This window comes from Arctopsyche grandis, chromosome 4 (genome assembly GCF_051622035.1).
Source record: "Arctopsyche grandis isolate Sample6627 chromosome 4, ASM5162203v2, whole genome shotgun sequence".
Lineage (NCBI taxonomy): Eukaryota > Metazoa > Arthropoda > Insecta > Trichoptera > Hydropsychidae > Arctopsyche > Arctopsyche grandis.
In genome coordinates, this window is record NC_135358.1 from 24104031 (window position 1) to 24127703 (window position 23673).

Genomic DNA, 23673 nt, shown 5'->3' on the forward strand with positions numbered 1-23673 from the left:
AACTTCGTAATCGTCATATCTTGGCAGCCAACACATTATATTTATTTAGGGGTTAGGTTAGGTTGGATTAAGTTAGGGTTGGCCCTCTTCATTTAAGATTATGTAGGTTTTTAGGGTCGATATTTATTTTTGTCAAATTTTATTTTTGCTACTGGCAACCCATTTGACGTTTGAAAATCGAATCTGTCGTGCGACCTATTTTAGAGAAGGTAATTCTTTTTATTTTCCGGGCCGATAAATGGTTCCCAAATAAAATTATTATTTTCATATTGGTAATCAACTATTAACAATTCGAGTACTGTAAATGACATAAAAGAACGAAGACAATTTATTTTATTTACGCATACCTACTATTGTACAAGATGTACTTCGTATCCGCTAAAATACAATAAATTATAAAATACGTTTAGAATAAATATTTTCGTATTATTTCAAATTGAACCTGTCAAATTGTGACGCCACTTGTTTCTACATACATAATATGTACATGTTCATTTAGATGTCATATTGAGACGAACAAATAAAAAAACGTCAAATTCGAATATCATTATAAAAATTATTATCAATCTTGCGTAACCAACCTTCGAAATATAATATTGAAAATTACCTATATTTTCGATGTAATTATACCTATATATTTGTATGCATAGATTACACAAGATTTAATGCGGTTGCAGAGACATACATTATACGAGATTAAACTTCCGCTTCCGGTCGACTGATTTTAATGAAATTTTCATCATATCTTAATGTTGCCGTTTATACTCACTCGCATTAATTTAGTGTACCTATTAAAAATTCATTTAAAAAATATATATGAATATACGTACGTATATCATCATCGACAACCATTCGCCATCCACTGCTGAACGGAGGCCTCTCCAACACGCTTCTATTTGCGCAACTCTCATCCATCTCACTCCCTGAGGTCTTCCTTTTACCCTTTTGCATTCTCATGGGTAGCATTCTAGCATTTCTTTTGTCCGCCTTTCGTCCATTCTTCTAGCCACGTGGCTCGACCATTGCCATTTCAATCTCTTCACTCTATCCACTATATCCACAACCCTTGTCATAATTCTAACCCACGTATTCCGTTTCCTGTCTTTCCTCGTTATGCCAAGCATACAACGTTCCATACTTCTTTGAGTGCATTGGACTTTGTGTAGCGACTTGGCGTTCAATTTTCAAGTTTCACATCCATACGTCATCACTGGTAAAGCACATTGATCGAAGATCTTTTTCTTCAGGCAAAGTGGTATTTTTGATTTAAAAGCCACTTTCATTCGTCCAAATACACTCCATCCTAATTTCACACGTCTCTTTATTTCTTCGTCTTTACTATATATTTAATTTCAGGCCGTAAATTTTCACAACTTCGCTGCGAGCGTCGTCATTTTTCCAAAGGTTATATAAAGGCCACACAAAATAAATACAATACGTATTCTGCGTCAGGTACACGTTCGAATCGTACGGCATTTTTGTATTTCGAATTTGCTGTATTTCAGGACTACAGACATGTATAGTGCCTTCACAATTGTGGCACTATGCCTCTTCGGTGTCTCCTTAACATGGGCTACCACCTGCGACACACGTAAGTTGTATGCTATGGATTCTCGAAGCACCCTTACAATGTTTCAATATTTTATATAATATTAATATTCTTGGTAATTAAAACTGATTTATTATGAATATTGCAGTTATACATATATTATGTGTATGTATATACATAGGTAATACATGTAGACTGTAATGGTTTCTGGAAATCTTTTGTACCAAATTTAATATTGCCAGAAGCCAATGTTCAATTGTTTAATATTTTTATAAATAAACTTTCGCTTTTTAGTTGTCTTGTTATGATTTATTTACAGTGGAATATTGTTGAGAAAAGATTTATTCATGTTACATAATAGCGTTTCTACTGTCTTACATATATAAAATGTATTATGCATAATTTAAATTAAAAATAAGAAATAGATATCAAAATTACATTTGTACGTGTATTTACTTGGTATTTTAGTTATTTAAAATTTAAAATTGAAGGATTTTGTTTTCCTGAATTTGAACCATGGAAGACGTTGAATGTCTCTAATTCATAGAAAAATGTAAATCGGTGAAAGATAAATTCCAATTTATCTTTACTTGGCGAAACTTCTAGTTACTTGGCAAAAATTTATATTTCTCTTCTTTATTGTCTGTATTTCCATCTAATAAATTTCATTTTCTCAAAATTCCAACAAGTATATACCTCGATGTCTTACATTTTTATTTAACGGATACATACATATGTATGTACATATGTTAAGGATTTAAAAAAATATATTAAATCTAGTGAAAGCTACATAAATATTATAATTTTATTTAACCGTTTGAATGCTGACCAAGTCCGATTGGCGTTTTGCCAACAAGTCCATCAGCCTGAAAATACGCCTATTGTCGTTGTTTTTTAAGTATGTAAAAAATAAACAAGAATACTACCCACTAAGCCTTCCAGGTAGCATTGAAAAATGCATTGAACATGGGTCGTGTAATCCGTGTCAATGTTTATAATGACTGGAATTTCTGAATTTACAACTATTTCTCAATGGAAATTTCTAACTGCTGAGTATTTTAGATTGTGGCTTGTGAGCATTATTACATTTTAACAACAATGAAGAAGATAGTTTTGAAAAAATACATTCATTAATAGACTTTTTTTGTTTATTTTATATTGTTGCAAGATATATTAGAGAGTCTAAACAAACCTTTACAAAACTCGAAATACTCGGCGGTAGTTATCTAGGATTTTTATACCTGCTTTCTATTGGATATCTACATAATTCTAGTTGGAAATGTTGGTGAAATTTTCAGCGTGTCGAGCTTTCAACAGAAAAAAACGTCAGCACTCAAATGGTTAAAAAACTTTAACAAATGAACGACTCAATATATTCATTCATATTCTCAAAAATAAAAAAAATCATAACATTTCATTCGAATTCAAATACTTTAAAAAATCAAAGTTATGTTACAAAGCGAGAGGCACTGAAATAAATATGCGAGTAAGTATTTAATACATACATATATGTATTAAATACATATATACATACATATATACATATTTATGTTAGCCACAAAATATCAAAATATTAATGTGTAGAAACTGCCCCTGCGCTACAAACGATTAAAAACTAAGTGGGCGCATGCTCATTTCGCTGTATGCTCATTTCATACTTTTGTCTCAGCTTTTGCCATTTTAAACTTGCCAGATTCTCAATTTTAAGAATTGCCAATCATCAATTATCGAAATGTCATCTGCGCAACCCCATGAATATCTCGTCTTTCGTAAATCGAAATGAGCATGTAGCCGGGTGGTTTGCAATCATTTGTAGCAAACCCAGAAACTACGGTACACTTCGCGGCTGTTGCTTTCTATGCATATACTAGTGTTGTGCCCGTTGAAATTTCAACGGGTGGTTTCGGGAACAATTTGATACATGATTAAAAATAAAGTTACAATACGTATAGTAATAATTAATCGGAATCGGAACTAAAACAGAAATCGGGAATTGGAACTGAAACAGGGATCGGTATCCGGAACTTAAAATGGAGCCCGTATCCGAAACAAAAAGGAATCCATAACTGGAAATGAAAAAGGAATCAGGATCTAGAACTTAAAAAGAAATCGGGATCCGGAACTGAAACAGTAATCGGGACACGAAACTGAAACACCCCGGCTAGTTTTTTTTTTGATTCATAAGCGCCGATTCGATTCAAAGGATTTTTTCGATTCAAAGGATTCGTAGACCCCGGGGGCGAAGGCGCCGAGGGCGAAGCCACCGGGGGCGAAGGCGCCGAGGGTGAAGCCACCGGGGGCAAAGCCCTAGGGGGCGCAGGCGCCGGATTCTTGTATACATATAATTTCAAAAGAGACTTACTATATCTGTTTATTTGTTCGTGATAGTCAATTTAATAAAAAAAACAAATGAGTATTCAAATAAATTTATATAAAATAAAACTATTCAAATAAATTTTATAAAATGTTTATTATTAAATAAGTCATGTTTAAGCAGTTTATATTACAAATACCGAGCGAAGCCGGGTAATACAGCTAGTATACGATATTTTGTGTCTGAACGCTTGGGGGGAGAGGGGTGGGGCAAAAAATGTTTGCTTTGGCCGCCATTTAAATTCGTTACATCACTATTTGTAGTGTTCATATATGTACGAACATAATATTTTACGGTATAAATTAATATAAAATAAATTAAAAGGTACGTATGTATATGTACCATATTATTTATGGTTATTGACATTTTTGTATATGTACATATTATATACGCTATTTATTTCAATGATAATAAATTTTTGAACGCAGATATTAATGTTTGCGGTGTACAAAATGTGTGTATAGACAGCTGAAACAGAACGCTGCGTCGGGTCTAATATTTATTCAACATATCGTTTTCTCCGAATCAATAAAGGACTTTTGTAAATAAAAAATCAAAATTAAATTTTATATGTTTATTATTATTTTTTATTTATATTTCAGCTTATTCGATGTGTCCAGGACAGAATGAAGTGTTTGCAACCTGCAAAGACTTCACACCTGAAACTTGTGAAACAATATTCCAAAGTTCTGATATGAAAGCAGCATGCTCTGTAATATATCCTTGCACTCCAGGATGCAATTGCGCAACTGGATACGTGAGAGACAAAAACAACAAATGTATCAAGAAGGAGGATTGTCGTAAGTTGTATGCCTCATTATACCAATAATTTAAATAATTCCATATTACAATTATAATCATGAATATTTTAGCTCGTCCTACATGTCCGGGACCTAATGAAGTTTATGTTTCCTGTAAAAATCCTTGCCCGGATACTTGCGATGTAGTTACTGGAATGGCTCCAAAAAAAATGTGCATGCCCTTAAACCCTTGTCCTTCAGGATGCGATTGTATTTCAGGATACGTACGGGATAAGAATAACAAGTGTATCAAAAAGGAGGACTGTCGTAAGTTTCATACGCATTACGCAACTATTATTTAATTGCTCATATTTCATAAACGAGATCAAACCAACAAAAATTACTCATGTTCATGATGTTCGAATTCATTGGGTTAAACTTGCAAAGATTGATTAGCTCTGCTCTGTAAATTCAAAAGCTTAATCTTTTTTTGGTAAGTGTAATTTGAACTCTCGTTAATTATACATATATTATAATAATGGTTACCTATGGATATTCTAGAACCTACAAGTATGTATTTATGTATAATAGATACTAAAAAAAAAGGTGACAAGTCATAATTTTCACCTATTAATTAATATGTATAATAGAATATCGCTAGCTAGCCAGTAAAAAATATTTCTTTTATTCAATTTATTACAGCACCACCTTTGGTGTGCGGTGAAAACGAAGTGGTAAACCCATGTCCAAAACCATGCGTACCAGGTGAAATGTCGTATTGCTACGAATATTTGAGGGATAAAGCCAATGATTGCGATCCACCCAAAACTCTTCCCTGCGAACCCAGATGTGATTGTAAACCAGGTTATCTCAGAAATGATAACGGAAAATGTGTAAAGAGAGAAAATTGTACGGTCACTCACGTACATATTTGTTCGGTGGCTGAATTTACTATTTCACACGTTTAATACTTCAATTAAATTTGAACAGGTTGTAACGACCCCAACGAAGTGGTAGTCGACGGTCCAGATCCATGTCCACTAAGCTGTGACAACTTGGAAACCCATGATAAATTCAGATGTATGAGACCCACTACAGTTAGAGGGTGTGCTTGCAGGGACGGATATGTTAGAGATGGAAATAACAAATGTATTCCAAAAGATCAATGCCGTAAGCGTGTTAAAACTTTTTGACTTAAAGCAAAGTAATGAGCTTGTAAAAAATGTTGTAATATAAATTGCAGCCAAAAAGTGCAAGGAAAATGAAGTTTTAAACCCATGCCCTGGATATTGCGTGTTTGAGGACACTTGTGCCTCCGTGGTCTTTGGATTGATCAGAGATTGTGCTGCTCCACCACCTGATTACAAATGTCAACCAAGGTGCGAATGCAAGCGCAGTTTGGTTCGAATTGGAACCGAATGTGAACCTGTAGAAAAATGTGAGTAATAAAAACAATATTTCTTTTAAAATTCAACGAATCAACAATTTATATATTTATGTATTTTATAAAATCAGGTTGTACCGGTCCAAATGAGGAATCGACCGATTGTCCAGCACCTTGTGATGAAACATGCGAAGGAAAGCAAGCCGCTGATTGTCAACTGCAACCTTGCTTCAAAAAGGGTTGCCGTTGCAAAGCGGGATACGTCAGAGATGCTGCTGGGACTTGCATTCAGAAAGCAAAATGTCGTAAGTAACTTTAATACAAAGTAAACCAAAATGTACCACATTATGGTTTTAACGCAAACATTGAATTAAATTACAGCAAGTTGCAACAATCCAAACGAAGTGTACAGATCGTGTGGAACAGCTTGTGAGCCAACTTGTGAAAACAGAAATCCATTCTGTACCAAGCAATGTGTCCAAGGCTGCTTCTGCAAAGACGGATACATCAGGGACAAAAACAAGCGATGCATTCCAATCGACGACTGTCGTAAGATTGCAGTTTATTGCATTATGGTTGCATCCAGCAATTTCACACATAATTTGTACAAAATTTTATGTTTGTAGCTAAGCCATGCACCGGACAAAACGAAGAGTATACAGATTGTGGAGGTTGTGACCCAACTTGTGATGCCCCCGATCTAGTCTGTCGTATAGCCTGTCAAAAGGGATGTTTCTGCAAAAAAGGATTCGTAAGGGACGCTAATGGAAAATGTATCGATCCAAAGATGTGTCGTAAGTTTATATAATCAATTTATACTTCATTACAATATATACTATGTATGTGATTTTTGTTCTCAATTATCTTAAATCTCATTTCAGCTGTCAAGTGCCCAGCTCCAAACGAAGAATATCGGATGTGCGGTTTCAATCAACCTACTTGCGATAATTTGAATCCAGATCAACCTGCTACATGTAAGGCGCCAGGATGCCACTGCAAACAAGGATTCGTCAGAGACGCTAATGGAAAATGCATCGATCCAAAAATGTGTCGTAAGTAGTACAAAATTTATGTCGCTTACTTATAAATTATTCTAACTGAAATAGGAACACATATGCACATGTGTACATACATATATAGTAACAAAATAATTTGCAATCGTTCAAAATCAACTTACTTATGATTCAAATCTATTTTCACCAGCTAAAAAGTGTACTGGTCCAAATGAGGTCTACTCGGATTGCGGATCCCCTTGCCAAGCAACTTGCGAAAATAGGAATCCAATCTGTGCTGCAGTATGCACACCTGGATGTTTCTGCAAACGAGGATATTTGCGCAAGAATGGAGTATGTGCCAGACCTGAAGAGTGTGGTATGTACACCAGTGGCGGACTGGGACTGAAATTAGTACATGCCAGGAGTCAAAGGGGGCCCCCAGGGTTAAAAAAAAATTTTCCTCCCCCCCCCCCCATATATAAAAAAAAAATCTTTTTTTTTTATCACGCTAAAAATCTAGGGTAAAAAATAAATCAAATTTTCAAAAATGCACGAATCAAAAATAAAAATTGCAATTATATTTTGCAATTTTTATTTTTATTTTTATTAATTAGAATATACACATACTACACGTCTTACTGGCAATTAACAGAAATACAAAATGTATATAGGAAACTTTATTTACAAGATAGGACTGAACCGAGATTCAACAAGGACATACACATAAAATACATAATTATAAAAGAATAATAAAAAATCTAAAAGAAAAATTGGAAAATTAAGAGTATATTAGCAAACGTTTGAGTCCTTTCGACGCTTGTGCATATCTGTTAATAATTTCTTCTGCATCCAAATCATCTAACATTTGCTTCTCAATAGAAAGGAACATAAAATTTTCTAAATTTTCTTCAGACAACGTATTTCTCAGTCTGTTCTTAATTATTTTTAATTTTGAAAACGTCCTCTCACATTGCACTTGTGTAACTGAGAGTGTGGAGACGATTTTGTATAATTCATATAGGTTATCATACGCTTTGTCGTGTAGTCTGTTCGACGATAAAATTTTTAAAACGCACGATGGACATGTTCTGCAAGTTTTACAGCTGCTGCTGTCATCCTCACTCTCACTAATTTGAAGTAATAGCTTCAATATATCAAAATTTGAGGCAAATGAAACCAATTCTAATTTTACATTGCCTCTTTTGATTAGTGGAAAGAACTTCACAACACCATCCAATGCAATATCATCAAGGCCTTTTTCTGCAATAATTTTAAAATTAGCTGGGTCCAACCAAGATAAATCTTTATACAACTGCTTGTGATGTATAAATCGTGATTGTAGCGATTGGACAATGCGATCCATTATAAGGTTAAATACAGTTATTCGAAAATCAGCCAGAGGATCCGAAGAATTTCCTTCATCATTAGTTACTTCATCTGCCATTCTTTTCTTCTTCCTTTGTCTTTTAACAGGCAACGCTGTTTCTATAGAATCAATTTCCAATGTTTGATTTTCATCCATATTAATCATTGAAATCATATCATTACATATTGTTACGAATTCGAAAGCCTTACTGTGAACATTATGGAATGTTCTTTTCTGTTCCATCAACTTTGTTGTTGCTGTATCTACCAAACTCCATGCAGTAAACATATCTAAACAATTTGTTTGTAAATAACTAGACAAGGGGGCTGTGGTTTCAAATATGTACAAGTAAGTAAATGCTGTCAATATGGTTTCAAACTTTTGAAGACTCTGGAGTAAATAAGTGGCTTCGTGCTTCGTTTTTGCATCAAACTTGTCTGAATCCTGTATCATTGATAAGCATGTAAGTAGATTTACGAAAGTACTAGCAGTGGGATCATTAAAATGTCCAAATATTGTTGTTGCTGCATTAGATTTTCCCGACCACCTGGTTTCACCAATTAGTTTTAATCTTTTCATCTTTTCTTGCCCCAGTTGTTTTTCAACAACTCCTATCCACACAGACATTCTCTTATATGATCCATTTATAAAAGTTGCTAAATTTTGAAGCAAATTAAAAAAAGAAACTGCAGACACACAACATTTTGTGGTTTCAGTTACTACCAAATTTAAGACATGGGCATAACACCATATATGAACATGTTGATCTGCCATGTTAGCAAGTTTACTCTGCAAACCATTATACTCTCCATGGTAGCTTGCAGCACCATCGGTGCTATCAGATATACAATTTTTAGGGTCAATATTAAGATGTTGCAACTTTTCAGTCAATAAATTAAAAAGTCCCTGTCCTGTACCATCATTACACGGCACAATTGAAAGTAGGCGCTCATAGACAATGCTTTTATGCACATACCGAATAATGATGCTAAATTGATCGATGATTGTATTATCCTGTGTTGAATCAACCTGGATAGAATAATATTTTGCTTCAAAAACTTCATGACTAATTCTTTCTTGAATCATAGTTTTCATAATATGGATTAACCTATTAACAGTTGTTTTGCTCAAGTAGGTAATTAGTCCACCACGGCCTTTATTTCCCGCCTTTCCTTGGTGCTTAAGTCGTTTCATTCTTTGATATGACTTTTTTTGCACTGCAGAAACGTGAGCTGCTATAATGGTGTCATATTTTGCCATCAACTGCACTGAAGCCAAAAAATTACCATGATTCGAAGCTTCATCATCCAGAGTATAGGCCGATTCATTTCAGTGACTTCGAAAAGAAACTGCTTGCTTGCCTAACATCTTTATGATGTCTATAATCCTCATGACAATACTTCTTTGCTTTAGTACCTTTTCTTTCTTTTGAATTAATGATGACGCAAAAAAATTATCTAATGTTCCATTATTAACCACACTGATATATTGATGAACATTTCGCACATGGGTTGTTGTCGATTCGTGCACAGCCAAGTTCTGGCTAATACGTCTGTAGTCACTAAAGCCATGTACAAATGATGATGAATCCGATTTGGGACACTCAAACGCTAAGCAATATGAACAATATAAGCACTTATTTTCTATGTTATATGTTAGCCAATTTCTTGGGACTGAATCATTCATAGTGTTTCTCTCATATAATCGAGCATCAAATGGTAGATCACTTACAGGCTGAAATGGATGTTCAGCAAAAAATTGTTTCAGATTGTCTCGCGATGGATATTGAAATATTCCAGTAGTACATTTTTTTTCTTGTGTAGGTTCAATAACATCATGTGCCTCAGAATTTATGTCTGAAGTAATATCTAATTCCTTGTCACTAGTTGAAACTATAGGTATATGCGCGGATGTTGCAACTATAGGAAATATAGTCTGTACAGATACCGGAATAATGAAGCCTGAAGTACTGGGCCTGGGTTGATTAATATAGGATGCACTTATTCTTGTCTCTATATCCAAAGAATTTCTTTCTTGTTCTTGCAACTCACTTGTCAATACATCATCGCCATGAGTATTGTTTCTTGTTTCTTGATTATTTGTTGCGCAACTGGACATTGATGCGGGAAGTGGTTGTGGTACTATAAAATCTGTAATAGATCTGCAATACTTGGCTGACTTCTGTTTTTTTGTTTCTTGGCGTTCTTTGCGTTTTAGTGATCCAGATTTATACCTTCTCTTTTCCATGTTAATAGGGGTAATATATCTGAAAATCAAAACCGATTTATATTTTTGCAAAGCAGTTTCTTCTCTTTTTGTTTTTACAGGGTTTATTATACGATTTTTTTAATTCTTCGTATTAATAAGGATTTTCATTCAATTATAATTATATTTTTAATCGATGCTAATTACAAATTCTTTATATGTAAAATAACACTGCTCTACACGAAAAATGGTTCAGAGACCAGATATGAATTTTCTTATAGATATATTTACAGTGAACCCGAATCTGGTAATAAAAAATGTTGGTTGGCCCGAGATTCGGAGATACATACATATGTATATGTGTTTTTTAAATCGCGCGATTTTTCTATATCTTGGTGTTGTTCGGTCGATGTCTCAAAATCTGTCAATTTACTGTTCAAAATGAATATTGGAATCTATAGTCGGGTATTTTATCTTTCATTTGTAGTACTTTTCAGCTTTCAAATCTCTCTAAATAGTCGTCCAGTTCAAATCAAAAGTCAAAAGTACGTATTTTCATTTGGGATTTTTTCCCATTGTTAATACTATTTTATATTGAGTATTTTCTATTGAAACATGTTTATTGAGATAGTGTTCTGGCCACACTATTTTTTTTTTCGTTTAAAAGGGTTAATCGGAAGTGTGCTGAATTTTAAATCATTTTGAACAGGAAATTGACAGATTTTGAGACATCGACCGAACAACACCAAGATATAGAAAAATCGCGTGATTTAAAAAACACATATATCTCCGAATCTCTAGCCAATCAACATTTTTTATTACCAGATTCGTGTTCATTGGGCATAGATCTATAAGAAAACTCATATCTCGTCTCTGAACCAAAAAAAAGTCGTCATTTGTCGAACATTGTAATCAACGGGACTATATAATATTATGTTTTTGTAGTTAATATATGTTCAATTCATCATCCAAGACTATTATAAAACGATTGAATCCACAATTAAATCGACTACCATGGCAGGTGTTGTCAATTGACTTTTAAATATTTAAATTATTATGGTATAGTAAGAAGATTATAAATGATGTTCAATCGAACACCTCGTATCTGAATCAAAGAACTACATAATTTTATATGCAAAAGTTACCAATATTTGAAACGAATTCAATGAATATAACGAGCCTATCCCTTTAATTGTTTGGTTTTCGGGATTAAGGATTTCGTATGGTTACAATTATTTTTTTAACTGATGCTAATTGTAAATGCCTCTAAATGTAATTTTATATTCCCCATGGGTTTTACCAAACTTTTAAAAAAAAGGGAATATACCAAAATGTATTATGGATGATCCTACTATGATGCTATCAGTTTATTTTTAAATGGCCAACATTTGCATCGATTTACCTGCTTACACAATAAGGGTGTCTCGATACCTGGAAAACATCATGTAATACATTTTTTTACGCAGCGAACAATCAACAATTAACTATAATTATTATTTAATTGTCATGTCTATAGAAAAATTTATGTTATGAATAGATGATCTTGCAATTGACAATAATACCCATGTCAAAATAACAATTTTAGCAAGTTTCATATTTATGCACCGGAAGACAAAAATGATTAGTAAAAATACGTTTTAGCAAAAGTGGACTTTTCGCTACCTTTTCGAAATAAAGGAAAAACCACAATTTCGTTTTTTACGAGATATGATAGGTAAAGTACATTTAGTCTTACTTCAACTTTCGTTGGAGACATTCATCCATTATCTGATCAAATTTCATCCGATCTGTTTTTTTATTTATTAATTCGCGACTCCTAACTATTGAACCAACTGCTACGTATACATAATAACTACGACCTGGCCGTCCTTGGATTTATCACTTCACGACTTATCTACATACATACTGGACTTCCCACTACACATCTAAAGCCTGGACCGCCCTTGGATTCATTCTTAGAGAGTGCAGTTTTTAAATAAATGTATATATGTATGTATGTATATAATTTTTCTTCTCATTTTATTATTTTGAGATTTTTTATAGTGCTTTGGTGAAATCTTAAAATTAAATCGTATTGGGTAGGATACCCAATATTAAGAGAAGCAGACTTACTTAATCGCTTTCTATTTTCAGTTTATTGAGTTTATAAATATTACAATAAATATTTCCTTTCTTTTCCCTAAAAATATTGCAAAAATGTATTACAAATGTGACGTGAGGAAATAGTTCATTAACTAAATAGAAACTTAAATCGAAAAAATGCGGCAAATAAATTTTCAATATAAAGAATTATCAAAAAAACTAAAATTAAAATTCGATCTCCGGCTCAATTTCACCGGATACGATTTGCCTTTGAAATCGAATTGAGATTATGTCCAAAAATCGATAAATAATTAAACTTTGCAGTTGAAATAGCATATCGTAGAGAAAACATAACAGTTAAATTTTTTTCAAATTAAGTTAAAGTATTGATCGATAAAATATTACTAAAAATTACTATCGTGAAGGCAATGTTTTTTTTTATTAAATTTGCTTTTCTCTAGTAAGTTGACCAAATAAATGTCAGTTAACAACACTTGCCACGATATTCGATTCCACTGCGGAGAATTTATTCAAGCATTACAATTTTTCATATTCACAAAAAAATTTGAGGCATAGCGTGGGTTGTGCAACACTTCCCCTTTGGGGTCGCTCGACGATACACGTAAAAACGTAAAGGAGGTATGTAAAAATAAAGCGTATTTAACCGCATCCACGCTTATCATTTGGAATCATTCACATCCTGAACCTACATATGTATATATATTGGAAAAACTTTGCGAACATAGATTTTATTGTATTCTATTTACATCTAGATACAATAATTCAAAATAAAACCGTCTTGGATGATGAATTGAACATACATATATTAACTACAAAAACATAATATTGTATAGTACCATTGATTATTTTACATATAAAAGCATTTATAATTAACATCAATTAAAAAAATAATTGTAACTGAACGAAAATCCTTATCAATACGAAGAATTAAAAAGTTCTTATAATAAACCCTGTACTAGATATTTTTTCTATTGATTGTAATATTTTTATGCTTTAAAATACTTAATTTTCTAGCGAATTTCTAATGTCAAAAATACATATTTTTACACAACTTTTCCCCGTGCTGTTATGGGTTCATTTGGACAGTTTTTTTTATTTCAACACGTTTATAGGGATTGGTTTTTTTTTCTCAATATATTTTTTTTATCTAAACGTAATAATTCGAGCGGTACGTGAATTTCAATCGAATTAAAACAAACATCCGCTAAAACGTTGTCGCGTATGAGTGCGAGGGAGAAATTGAAATTCATTAACACGAAAAATGTTGTTTAAATTTTAAAATATCAACGCATTAAATAGATCAAAACTCATACTTGAGCGAATTTAAGAACACTTTTTCAGTGGCTGTCGACGACACAGCAAGTTAATGTGTTATATAATATAGGTATATCTAAAGTTTTAGTACTTTTTTTAAAGCTGTCTAAATTTCCAACATCAAACTCCTTTTTTTATTGTTATCGATAGTTTTTTTTACCCTTGAGAGATTTTATTGTATTCCGTAATTTGGTTTTCTATGCAAAACAAACAAAATTAAACAATGAAAAAATTAAAAAAATCACTTACCTTAAATCAATGTGAATTTTATAAAATAATATAAAATTCTGAATGTTTCCGCTCTCACAAACACTTTGTAATTATGCCTTGTCTGCTGTACTAGATGTTGAATAGTACTAGTTCGAAACACAACTAAAGTAAATTGTACGATATTAAGTTGCTTTAAATGTGTAAAAAAGAAAACATATGTTTTGGATTATGCCACTTCGAAGAAAATAAAAGGATAATATTGAAATTTTCGAAGTCGTATTTAGCCAATAAAATAAAAAGGTTTGCCGGAGAATCGTACAAAGTTACCGACAGATCTTTGGAATAGATTTTCAACGGTTTTAACTGGTTTCTTTCGAAAGATCGTGGGTAAAAGTCGCTTTAAAGAGTTTCGTTTTCAATTTAGGTGCAATAAAAATGGCAAAAGCAAAATAGATCTATAAATTACATTGTATATTTCGTTTTAACCCTTGTCCTAGGTAAATAGAATGCATCATAAAATAATGTGGCACAAAAGCGGCTTTTACTTTCGGTAGAAAACAATGCATAATATTTTCGATTAATATTAATCAAAACTCGGGCTTTTGAGGAGGGGGCAAGATTAGGAATAAATTTTATATTCGGAAACTATTTAAAATTGTGTATTTAAATCTTACTATATTGTCGAAGTATAATCAAATGTTATTTTTAAAGTATGAAGTAAATTTAAATCGCTGGTTGATGATGAGTATCAAAATTGTTTTATGAAATTTACTTTATTTTATTCACGGAAATTTGTATATTCCCATTTTTATTTCAGTAGGTATTTGTTACATATGTAGGTTAATAGGTATATACATAATCTTGAGGTTGGAAATGGGCTTGACAAAAGGGCCCACACAAATGTTGAAACTTACATTTCGAGCCTAATAAAAAAAGTTAACCGATCCTTGGGCTATTAAAGCAGGTATTAGTTGCTTTTGTATATGGTAAGAAGTTTCTTTTGTTGAAATACCCAAACTTTAGGTCCCGAAGTGCAATATCCTGTACATTTTTACACACGTAAAATGAAATAGTGAAAAAGCTATTTAACTTTACTGAGGGCCCCTATTTTCTAACAGATCGTGGGGCCCACGTGCCATCGGGCATGTTAGCTTGTATGGCCAGTCCGCCACTGATGTACACAATCATCAAATTAAATATGTATAATTCAAAACAAAATTGTTGTCTGCGTCCAACCTGTGATTAAATGCCAGTGAGTATGCATATATACATATAATAAGATGAATTGAAAAAAAAAACTTCAAGCTGATAAGCTGAATACATATTAAAAAAAAACTCAAAAACAAAATTTGAGAAAATAATTCTATTTATTATTCTACAAACACAAGTGCAAATAGAAAAATTATATTCTACATAGAACAAGTTTATATAACAACTCTAATTTATGAAACACCATTGTACGTTATTTTCATATATGTTTATTTTCAATTTTCTTAAATAGATATAAAAATAATTTCAGATCCACCACCAACGAAAGCTACACCATCACCAACCAAAGCTACTCCACCACCAACGAAAGCTACTCTACCTCCAAAACCAACTATATGCCCAAATCCAACATATCCTCCAAAGCCCACTCCGTGCAATTACCCTGCCCCAGTTACCCAAAAAATCACTCCAACTCCGATAATAATCAAACCAATACCTTGCAATCCCACTGTATCTTACCCTCCCATGCCATGTAAGAAGTAAATTCAGATATATATATATATATATATATATATATATATATATATATATATATATATATATATATATATATATATATACATATATTAAACGATTTTGAATATAAATAAATGAAAATTATTCAAACAAAAAGCATTATTTTTATTTTAGAAATTATTTCTAGAAGTTCCAATCAGTAAGTGCTAGTTCTAATACAGGAAAATTTCAAAATAATATATGAAAGAATATATTTTACCCAATTGTGTGTGCATTACTGACGAAGAATCTCGTATTGAAAATTTTGTTATTTGATTAAACACATTCAAATAACAAAAAAAAAGTGTACATATAAACCAAAATCATTTACATATTATACTATTATTATTTATCTTTTTTATACTTTATCTATGTACGTAGAAACAATAGATGAAGTTTTGTGATCATGCGAAAATTCGAACTCTAGATTTTAACTGATTCGTACTGAGAATCGATTATTGATCACGTTTTCATGATCTATAAAAAAATCGTGTGTTTGTGTATTTTGGGGATTTTTTTGAACACCGTTAGTCCTATCGAACTGAAACTTAGTATCGGTTAGTGACATTCTTATCGCTATGACGTAAATTTTTTTCAAATTTTTAAATATACCGGAAATTGTAACTCCCCTTATATGTAGGTGTCCTCTTTTTTATGTTTTTGGTTTCAATTATCTCCCAAATAGCTTATTGAATCGGATTGAAAATTTTTTACGTGTAATAGAAATTGAAAATTTTATACCTCAATATTTTTTTAATATTTTTTCCTAGACCGGAAGTAGTACATTTACTCGAGGCTTTTTATGTTTTTCTCAGAAACCTTTTAATTTATTGAACTGTAATTTGATATCTAGAAGTTTAAGCTAAATACCAAGCTATAAATAAAATATGGTAAGCATCCGTCAACCGGAAGTGGCAGTTTACTCTTGTTCGATTTTTCGTCCACTATTTTTTTCGCCCCTTAAACATGTGTGCTCGTCACAAAAAATTAAAAAATAATTCTTATATCAATGTGATGAAATTAAAAAAAAAAATCATTAAATTTTATAAATCGGAAGTGGAATTTTTTCTTCTTGGAAAGGTCAAAAATGTTGTGCCGACTATTCTGTCCACACCCCTGAACGTATCAAGCTGAAAATTTATAATTGTATTCTTTATGTACTATAAAATTTTGGTCAGAATTTGTAAACCGGAAGAAGTATTTTATTTTAAAACAATATTGTGTAATAGACAATTTCACGGATTCGGTATAACATATATATATATATATATATATATATATATATATATATATATATATATATATATATATATATATATATATATATATGTATATATACACACACACGCACGCACACACACGCACGCACGCACGCACGCACGCACGCACGCACGCACGCACGCACACACACACACACACACACACACACACACACCAGGAAGACTTGACAGGAAGACCCCAATGATAATTAATTACAAACAATGCAGCATTTTATTATTTAATAAATAACTTTATTTCCAGAAGCTGAAGAACACGAAATAACAATTTATTAATTAATTACAGAATTAATTCATTGAGACATCTATGGTCTATACAGCTTGCCAAATTATAAAAATAACTTGGTATTAAACTTAAACTTTTAGATATTAAATTTTAGTTCAATAAACCAAAAGGTTTCTGAGAAAAAAAAACCTCAATTCTCCGGTTCAGATAAAAATATTTAAAAAATATAAGGCTGTAAAGATTATTATTTCTATTACATGTAAAAAAATTGCAGTCCGATTTAGTTAGCGGTGTGGGAGATAATTGAATTCAAAAACTTTAAAAAAAAAGAAGACACCTATAAGGGGGGGGTACCATTTCCGGTCAACTTAAAAATTTGAAAAAAAATTATGTTGTGTTGATAAGAATTTAAGTATCCGATACTAAGTTTCAGTTTGATAGGACTAACGGTGTTCAAAAATCTCCAAAATACACAGACATGCAGACACACACACACACACACATTTTTTCTAGATCATGAAAACGTGATCAGTGATCGATTCTGAGTTTGAATCAGTCAAAATCCTAAGTTAGAATTATCGTATGATCACAAAACTTACGACTATTGTTACGACGTACATAGATAAAGTAAAAACAATCACGTCAGTAAAGCATTATTAAAAAATTTGAATTGTCAAAACCTACTTGGAAATATCCACAGAGGAACGAATAAGATTGTGAAACTTGGGATATCAATAAAATCAAAAATGTAGATATTTCCATAAATATCTGCAAAAATATAAGCCACCTCTTCAAATAAGAAGCACTTAATAATTGAATTTATACATAAGAAACATATCTACACTATATAAATGCAAGTACATAATACATACTTAAATAACGCTATTTTTACATATGTATACAAATTACCCCGCAAAACAGATCTCATTTTTTCAATAAAAAACTAAACAATAAAACGAAAACCTCATTCCGTATCAGACATTCTTCATAGTAATACATACATTTGCTATGAACATGCATAGCGAAGTTTTGGTTTTTATAGCACTGTACAGTGTTTCGTTGGTGTTTTCTGATGATGTTAATTATATTAAACGTAAGTTTCCTTATATTTATATTAAACGTAAGCCATGGGAATCTATTCATTAGTATAGCTTATATTTGCCATTATTATATCAAATTGAAATTCACTCGAAAATAAAATCCCGTGCTTTCCTCGCCGATTCTTCGGTGATTCTCACCATATGTATAATATTACCATATAACCGCTGTAACGACAGGATAAGAAGATGTGATTAACTTTGCTTATGAAAAAAAAATTTTTTGACTAGTGATTGTAAATGAAAGTCAGAAGAGGTCAGTAAAAATAGGTTTCTTTATTTTACTCTAATTGAAATAGAGTGATAAATGTGTACACTTGTAAGATATGATACTTATATACATAACCAGCAGCGTGGACTAGTGGTTAACATATTGTGCCTTCGAATGGAGTGGTCACGGTTTGATTCCCACTAGCGGCTGTTAACCAGACCTTGGTTTGTGACCTCAGGTCGATCGTTTCCTTCCAGAGTTTGCCAATTTTTCTAATTTTCATTTAAACAGTTCCTGTAAATTGGCATCTCCTTTCCAATCTCTCTTGCAAGTCTTAAGCTATTTAGCGTCTTAATGTTTGCGTCTAATTGTTTTGTATCTGTATTAGTAAACTCTTCGCTTTGGAGCGATATGTAAAGGCGAGTGTACATATTCGATTGAAATAAAATAAAAAATAAAAATATTAAGACATATTAATTAATTAATTAATACATATTAATAATAATATATAGTATATTTGTACTTATTTCATTGTTATCTATCTATATCTTTATATTATATATAAAAATCAATGTGTCCGTCTGTCTGTTACGTATGCGTTCCTATACCATTCAACCGATTGCGATAAAACTTACATGAGTTATTGCGTACATGCCCGCGATGGTTTCTGTAGATAAAATCTCCCAAAAACGGGAACAGGAATTGCTTGCGTTATTGTGGCAACCATTCAACCGATTGCGATGAAATTTACATGAGTTATTGTGTGCATGTCGGGAACGGGAATTGCATGCGTTATTGTAACATTGCAACGCATGCCGGGTTCAGCTAGTTTAAAATAAATTATAATTAATATATGCATGTGTAGTCATTATTAATACACATAAAATGTAAATATAATTTCAACCCAATGTAATTTACAATTTACAATTCATCAAAACGAATTCGACACTTGCATTGTGTTTACACAAATGTCTCTCCAGCGAACATGTTTTATTTGCTCAACCTCATAAATTATCTTAATGATCTCTGTACAAATACAATCAATGAATCAAAAACAATCGATAAATATATTCACTAAAAATGATATTTCTTTTGTTTTCTGCAGCACTGCCACCGTTGAATTGCAAATCTAACGAGGTAATAAATCCATGTCCCGCCTGGTGCACCTTCGACGACGACTGCCAATTCGTTATCTTCGGCTTTATCAAGGGTTGCACTACTCCACCACCTGGTCAACCGTGTAAACCAAGATGCGATTGCAAGCCGGGGTTGGTTAGAGAAAATGGCGGATGTGTATCTCCTCAAGTTTGTAAGTGTTCAAAAAAAATGTTCAAATTTAAATTTAAATTTATAAAAATGCTCAAATCGATTTAATTTTTGATTAAAATTAAAAATAATTGCAAAAATCAAGATTTTTAATTCCATTGCGATACATAGAAATAAATGTTGTGTCCATCGTCCAGACAAATTCATGATCTTGTGCTTTGAATACCATCATTGATATAAATGATTTTACAGGTTGTAAGAACCCTAACGAAGTGATCACCAACTGTCCATCAGCATGTGATGACACTTGTGATGGAAAAGCATCTCCAGATTGTCGACTTGAGCCTTGTTCTAAAAATGGTTGTCGTTGTAAAAACGGCTATGTAAGGAATTCTACAGGCAGTTGTATACCTAAAGAGCAGTGCCGTAAGTTTATAAAAATATTGATATTTTATTTAAAGCAATAATATTCAAAGGATTTGTTATAAAAATTTCATCACAGCACCAAAATTACAATGCAAGGCGAATGAAGTTTTAAATCCATGCCCTCGATACTGTTTCCATGACGATGATTGTGATAAAGTGATCAAAGGCTTTATCAAAGATTGTCCACCTCCACCAGATGATTATCAATGTGAACCTATATGTCAATGTAAACCCGGATTGGTTCGGATTGGCAACGATTGTTTACCTGTAGGGGCGTGTGAGTTTCACATTACTTTTAAAAACAATTAACTTAATTTCATTTAAAATATGATAGTCGAATGATTATTAATTTCTAAATCAGGTTGTTCTGGTCCAAACGAAGAAGTCACCACTTGCCCGTCAGCCTGCGATGACACTTGTGATGGAAAAGCATCTCCAGATTGTCAACTTAAGCCTTGTTCTAAAAATGGTTGTCGTTGTAAAAACGGCTATGTAAGGAATTCTACAGGCAGTTGTATACCTAAAGAGCAGTGCCGTAAGTTTATAAAAATATTGATATTTTATTTAAAACAATAATATTCAAAGGATTTGTTATAAAAATTTCATCACAGCACCAAAATTACAATGCAAGGCGAATGAAGTTTTTAATCCATGCCCTCGATACTGTTTCCATGACGATGATTGTGATAAAGTGATCAAAGGCTTTATCAAAGATTGTCCACCTCCACCAGATAATTATCAATGTGAACCTATATGTCAATGTAAACCCGGATTGGTTCGGATTGGCAACGATTGTTTACCTGTAGGGGCGTGTGAGTTTCACATTACTTTTATAAACAGTTAACTTTTAATATATAATATGATAGTCTATAATGTAATGTATTTAATATATAATAACAATTTAATATATATATATATATATATATATATATATATATATATATATATATATATATATATATATATATATATATATATATATATATATATAATATGATAGTCGAATGATTATTAATTTCTAAATCAGGTTGTTCTGGTCCAAACGAAGAAGTCACCACATGCCCGTCAGCCTGCGATGACACTTGTGACGGAAAATCGGCTGTAGATTGTAAGCTTAAACCTTGCTTTAGAAACGGTTGCCGTTGCAAAAAGAATTTTGTAAGAAATTCAGCTGGAATATGTGTACTTAAAAAAGATTGTCGTAAGTTTGTAAATATATAAAACTAAGCACATGAGATCTAGCGTGTGCATGCTTTAGATTTCAGTTTTAAAATTTATTGCAGCACCCAAATTGATATGCAAGCCGAAAGAAGTTTATGTCGAATGTCCTGGATATTGCGAATTTGACGACACCTGTGGTAAAGTGGTAAACGGATTTATCACTCCGTGCCGTCAGACACCACCAGATTATAAATGTGAACCCAAATGTTTTTGTAAGCCAGGCTTGATCAGGGACGACAATGGATTATGTTCTCCGGTTAATACGTGTAAGTTTCGTTATCAATCCACGCTTCAGCGTCAAATGATTGTTCAATGTCAATCACATGATTCATAAAAAACTGATCTTTTTCAGAATACGGTTTGGTATAATTTTTCATTTTTTAATATTTTATATTAGGTATTGGGATGCAACGATTATCACGTTAGTTTTTTAACATTTATACATAAAGAATAATATATGTATGTAATTTAATGGCAAATGATTTTTCTTAACCAGGCTGTAAGGATCCAAACGAAGAAATCACTGGATGTCCTTCACCCTGCGATGAAACTTGTGATGGGAAACCGGCTATAGGTTGTCAACTTAAGCCCTGCGCAAAGAAGGGCTGCCGTTGCAAAACAGGATTCGTGAGGAACTCCTCAAACGCCTGCATGTCAAAAAATAGTTGTAAGTTGGTATTAATGTCAAAAGCTTCAAACCAAAATAAGTGAATTACTCTAATCTATAAGACGATTTTGTGTAAACTTCAGGTCCAAAACCAACGCCGAAACCTGTGGCTTGTGGGCCTTACGAAATCCCCACTACCTGTATGCCACTAAAAGAGGCAACCTGCATAGAACAGAGATCAGTTCCTGCTAAAGAATATTGTCAACCAGGTTGTGTCTGTATATATGGGTATGTTAGAAATTATGGTAAATGTATTCCAATTACGGACTGCAAAAGAAGAAGAAAATGATTTACATAGATAGAAAATTATCAATCATGATGTTCAATTTTCGTTTGAAGCCTTTCCAAACTTCTTCCATTTCTAATTTTCAACCCAATAACTTATTAATGTATACTTAAAATAAAGTAAATAAATGGTTAAAGAAAAAGTTGAAAAATAATGATTTCATTTTTTATTAACTCTGTTATTTATTATTGAATTTTTTTCCTAATCCCAAATTTCGCTGTTTTCCATGTACCCTAACGCAGGGCCGTAGAGAGAAAATCCGGGTTCCGGTGCAAATTTGAAAATCCGCCCCCCCTTAACCCATTTTAGTAAAAAAAATCTTCAAAACATGTAAAAAAAATTATGTGGGTATTTCAATTAATATCGCTGCTAATTAATAAAAAATATTAATTTGATATTAAATAATTAAAACATGTATACCTACACACGTTAAAAAATAGATGAATAAATGTCATAAATTAAATATATAACATAAAAAAACTGTAAAATATCAACTTATATAATTTATGGAAAAGCAGGTACATAGTGGGTAATAATGCATTGAATTTGGGATGATTTTTTCTGTGAGAGCTTTTTAAAATGTCTCTATATACATACATATGTACCTATGTACATTTACATACTTCAGATTAATACATGTTCATTATGGGTTAAAATAATCAACATAGAAAACAGTTGAATATTAAAAATGAATTCGTAAACGACAAATATTATTAATTTAAAAACTAACTTTGGATTAAATCCAGTAACTAACTAACTAAATCCAGTCCACCGTTCGCAATTATACAGCTAAATTTTAACATGTTTCAATGACGTATTTCCCTAAAGTCGAAAGACAAGCGGATACTTTAAACGATTAAAATCAAGCATTTATTAGTATATTTCTGTTGAATTATTCTAGGAATGGAACGTGCACCGCATTTGCAATTTTAAGTTAAAAGTTTCATAGCAAATTAGCAAATAGGTAAATGTGAAAGATTTTTATCTTAATT

The 23673-nt window shown here is 32.1% G+C and overlaps 1 protein-coding gene across 1 annotated transcript; it reads left to right on the top strand.

Moving 5' to 3' along the window:
* Positions 1-1245: 1245 nt before the first annotated feature.
* On the top strand, positions 1246-23004 carry LOC143910925 (zonadhesin-like). The gene is made up of 20 exons (XM_077429559.1): positions 1246-1591; positions 4526-4723; positions 4796-4990; positions 5366-5572; positions 5654-5833; positions 5907-6101; positions 6179-6352; positions 6429-6596; positions 6674-6841; positions 6929-7099; positions 7251-7418; positions 19921-20124; positions 20334-20507; positions 20584-20784; positions 20869-21042; positions 21119-21319; positions 21535-21708; positions 21791-21994; positions 22225-22395; positions 22479-23004. Exons 1-20 carry the CDS (start codon positions 1516-1518, stop codon positions 22682-22684), a joined length of 3609 nt encoding a protein of 1202 aa, XP_077285685.1. The 5' UTR covers positions 1246-1515; the 3' UTR covers positions 22685-23004.
* The last annotated feature ends 669 nt before the right edge of the window (positions 23005-23673 follow it).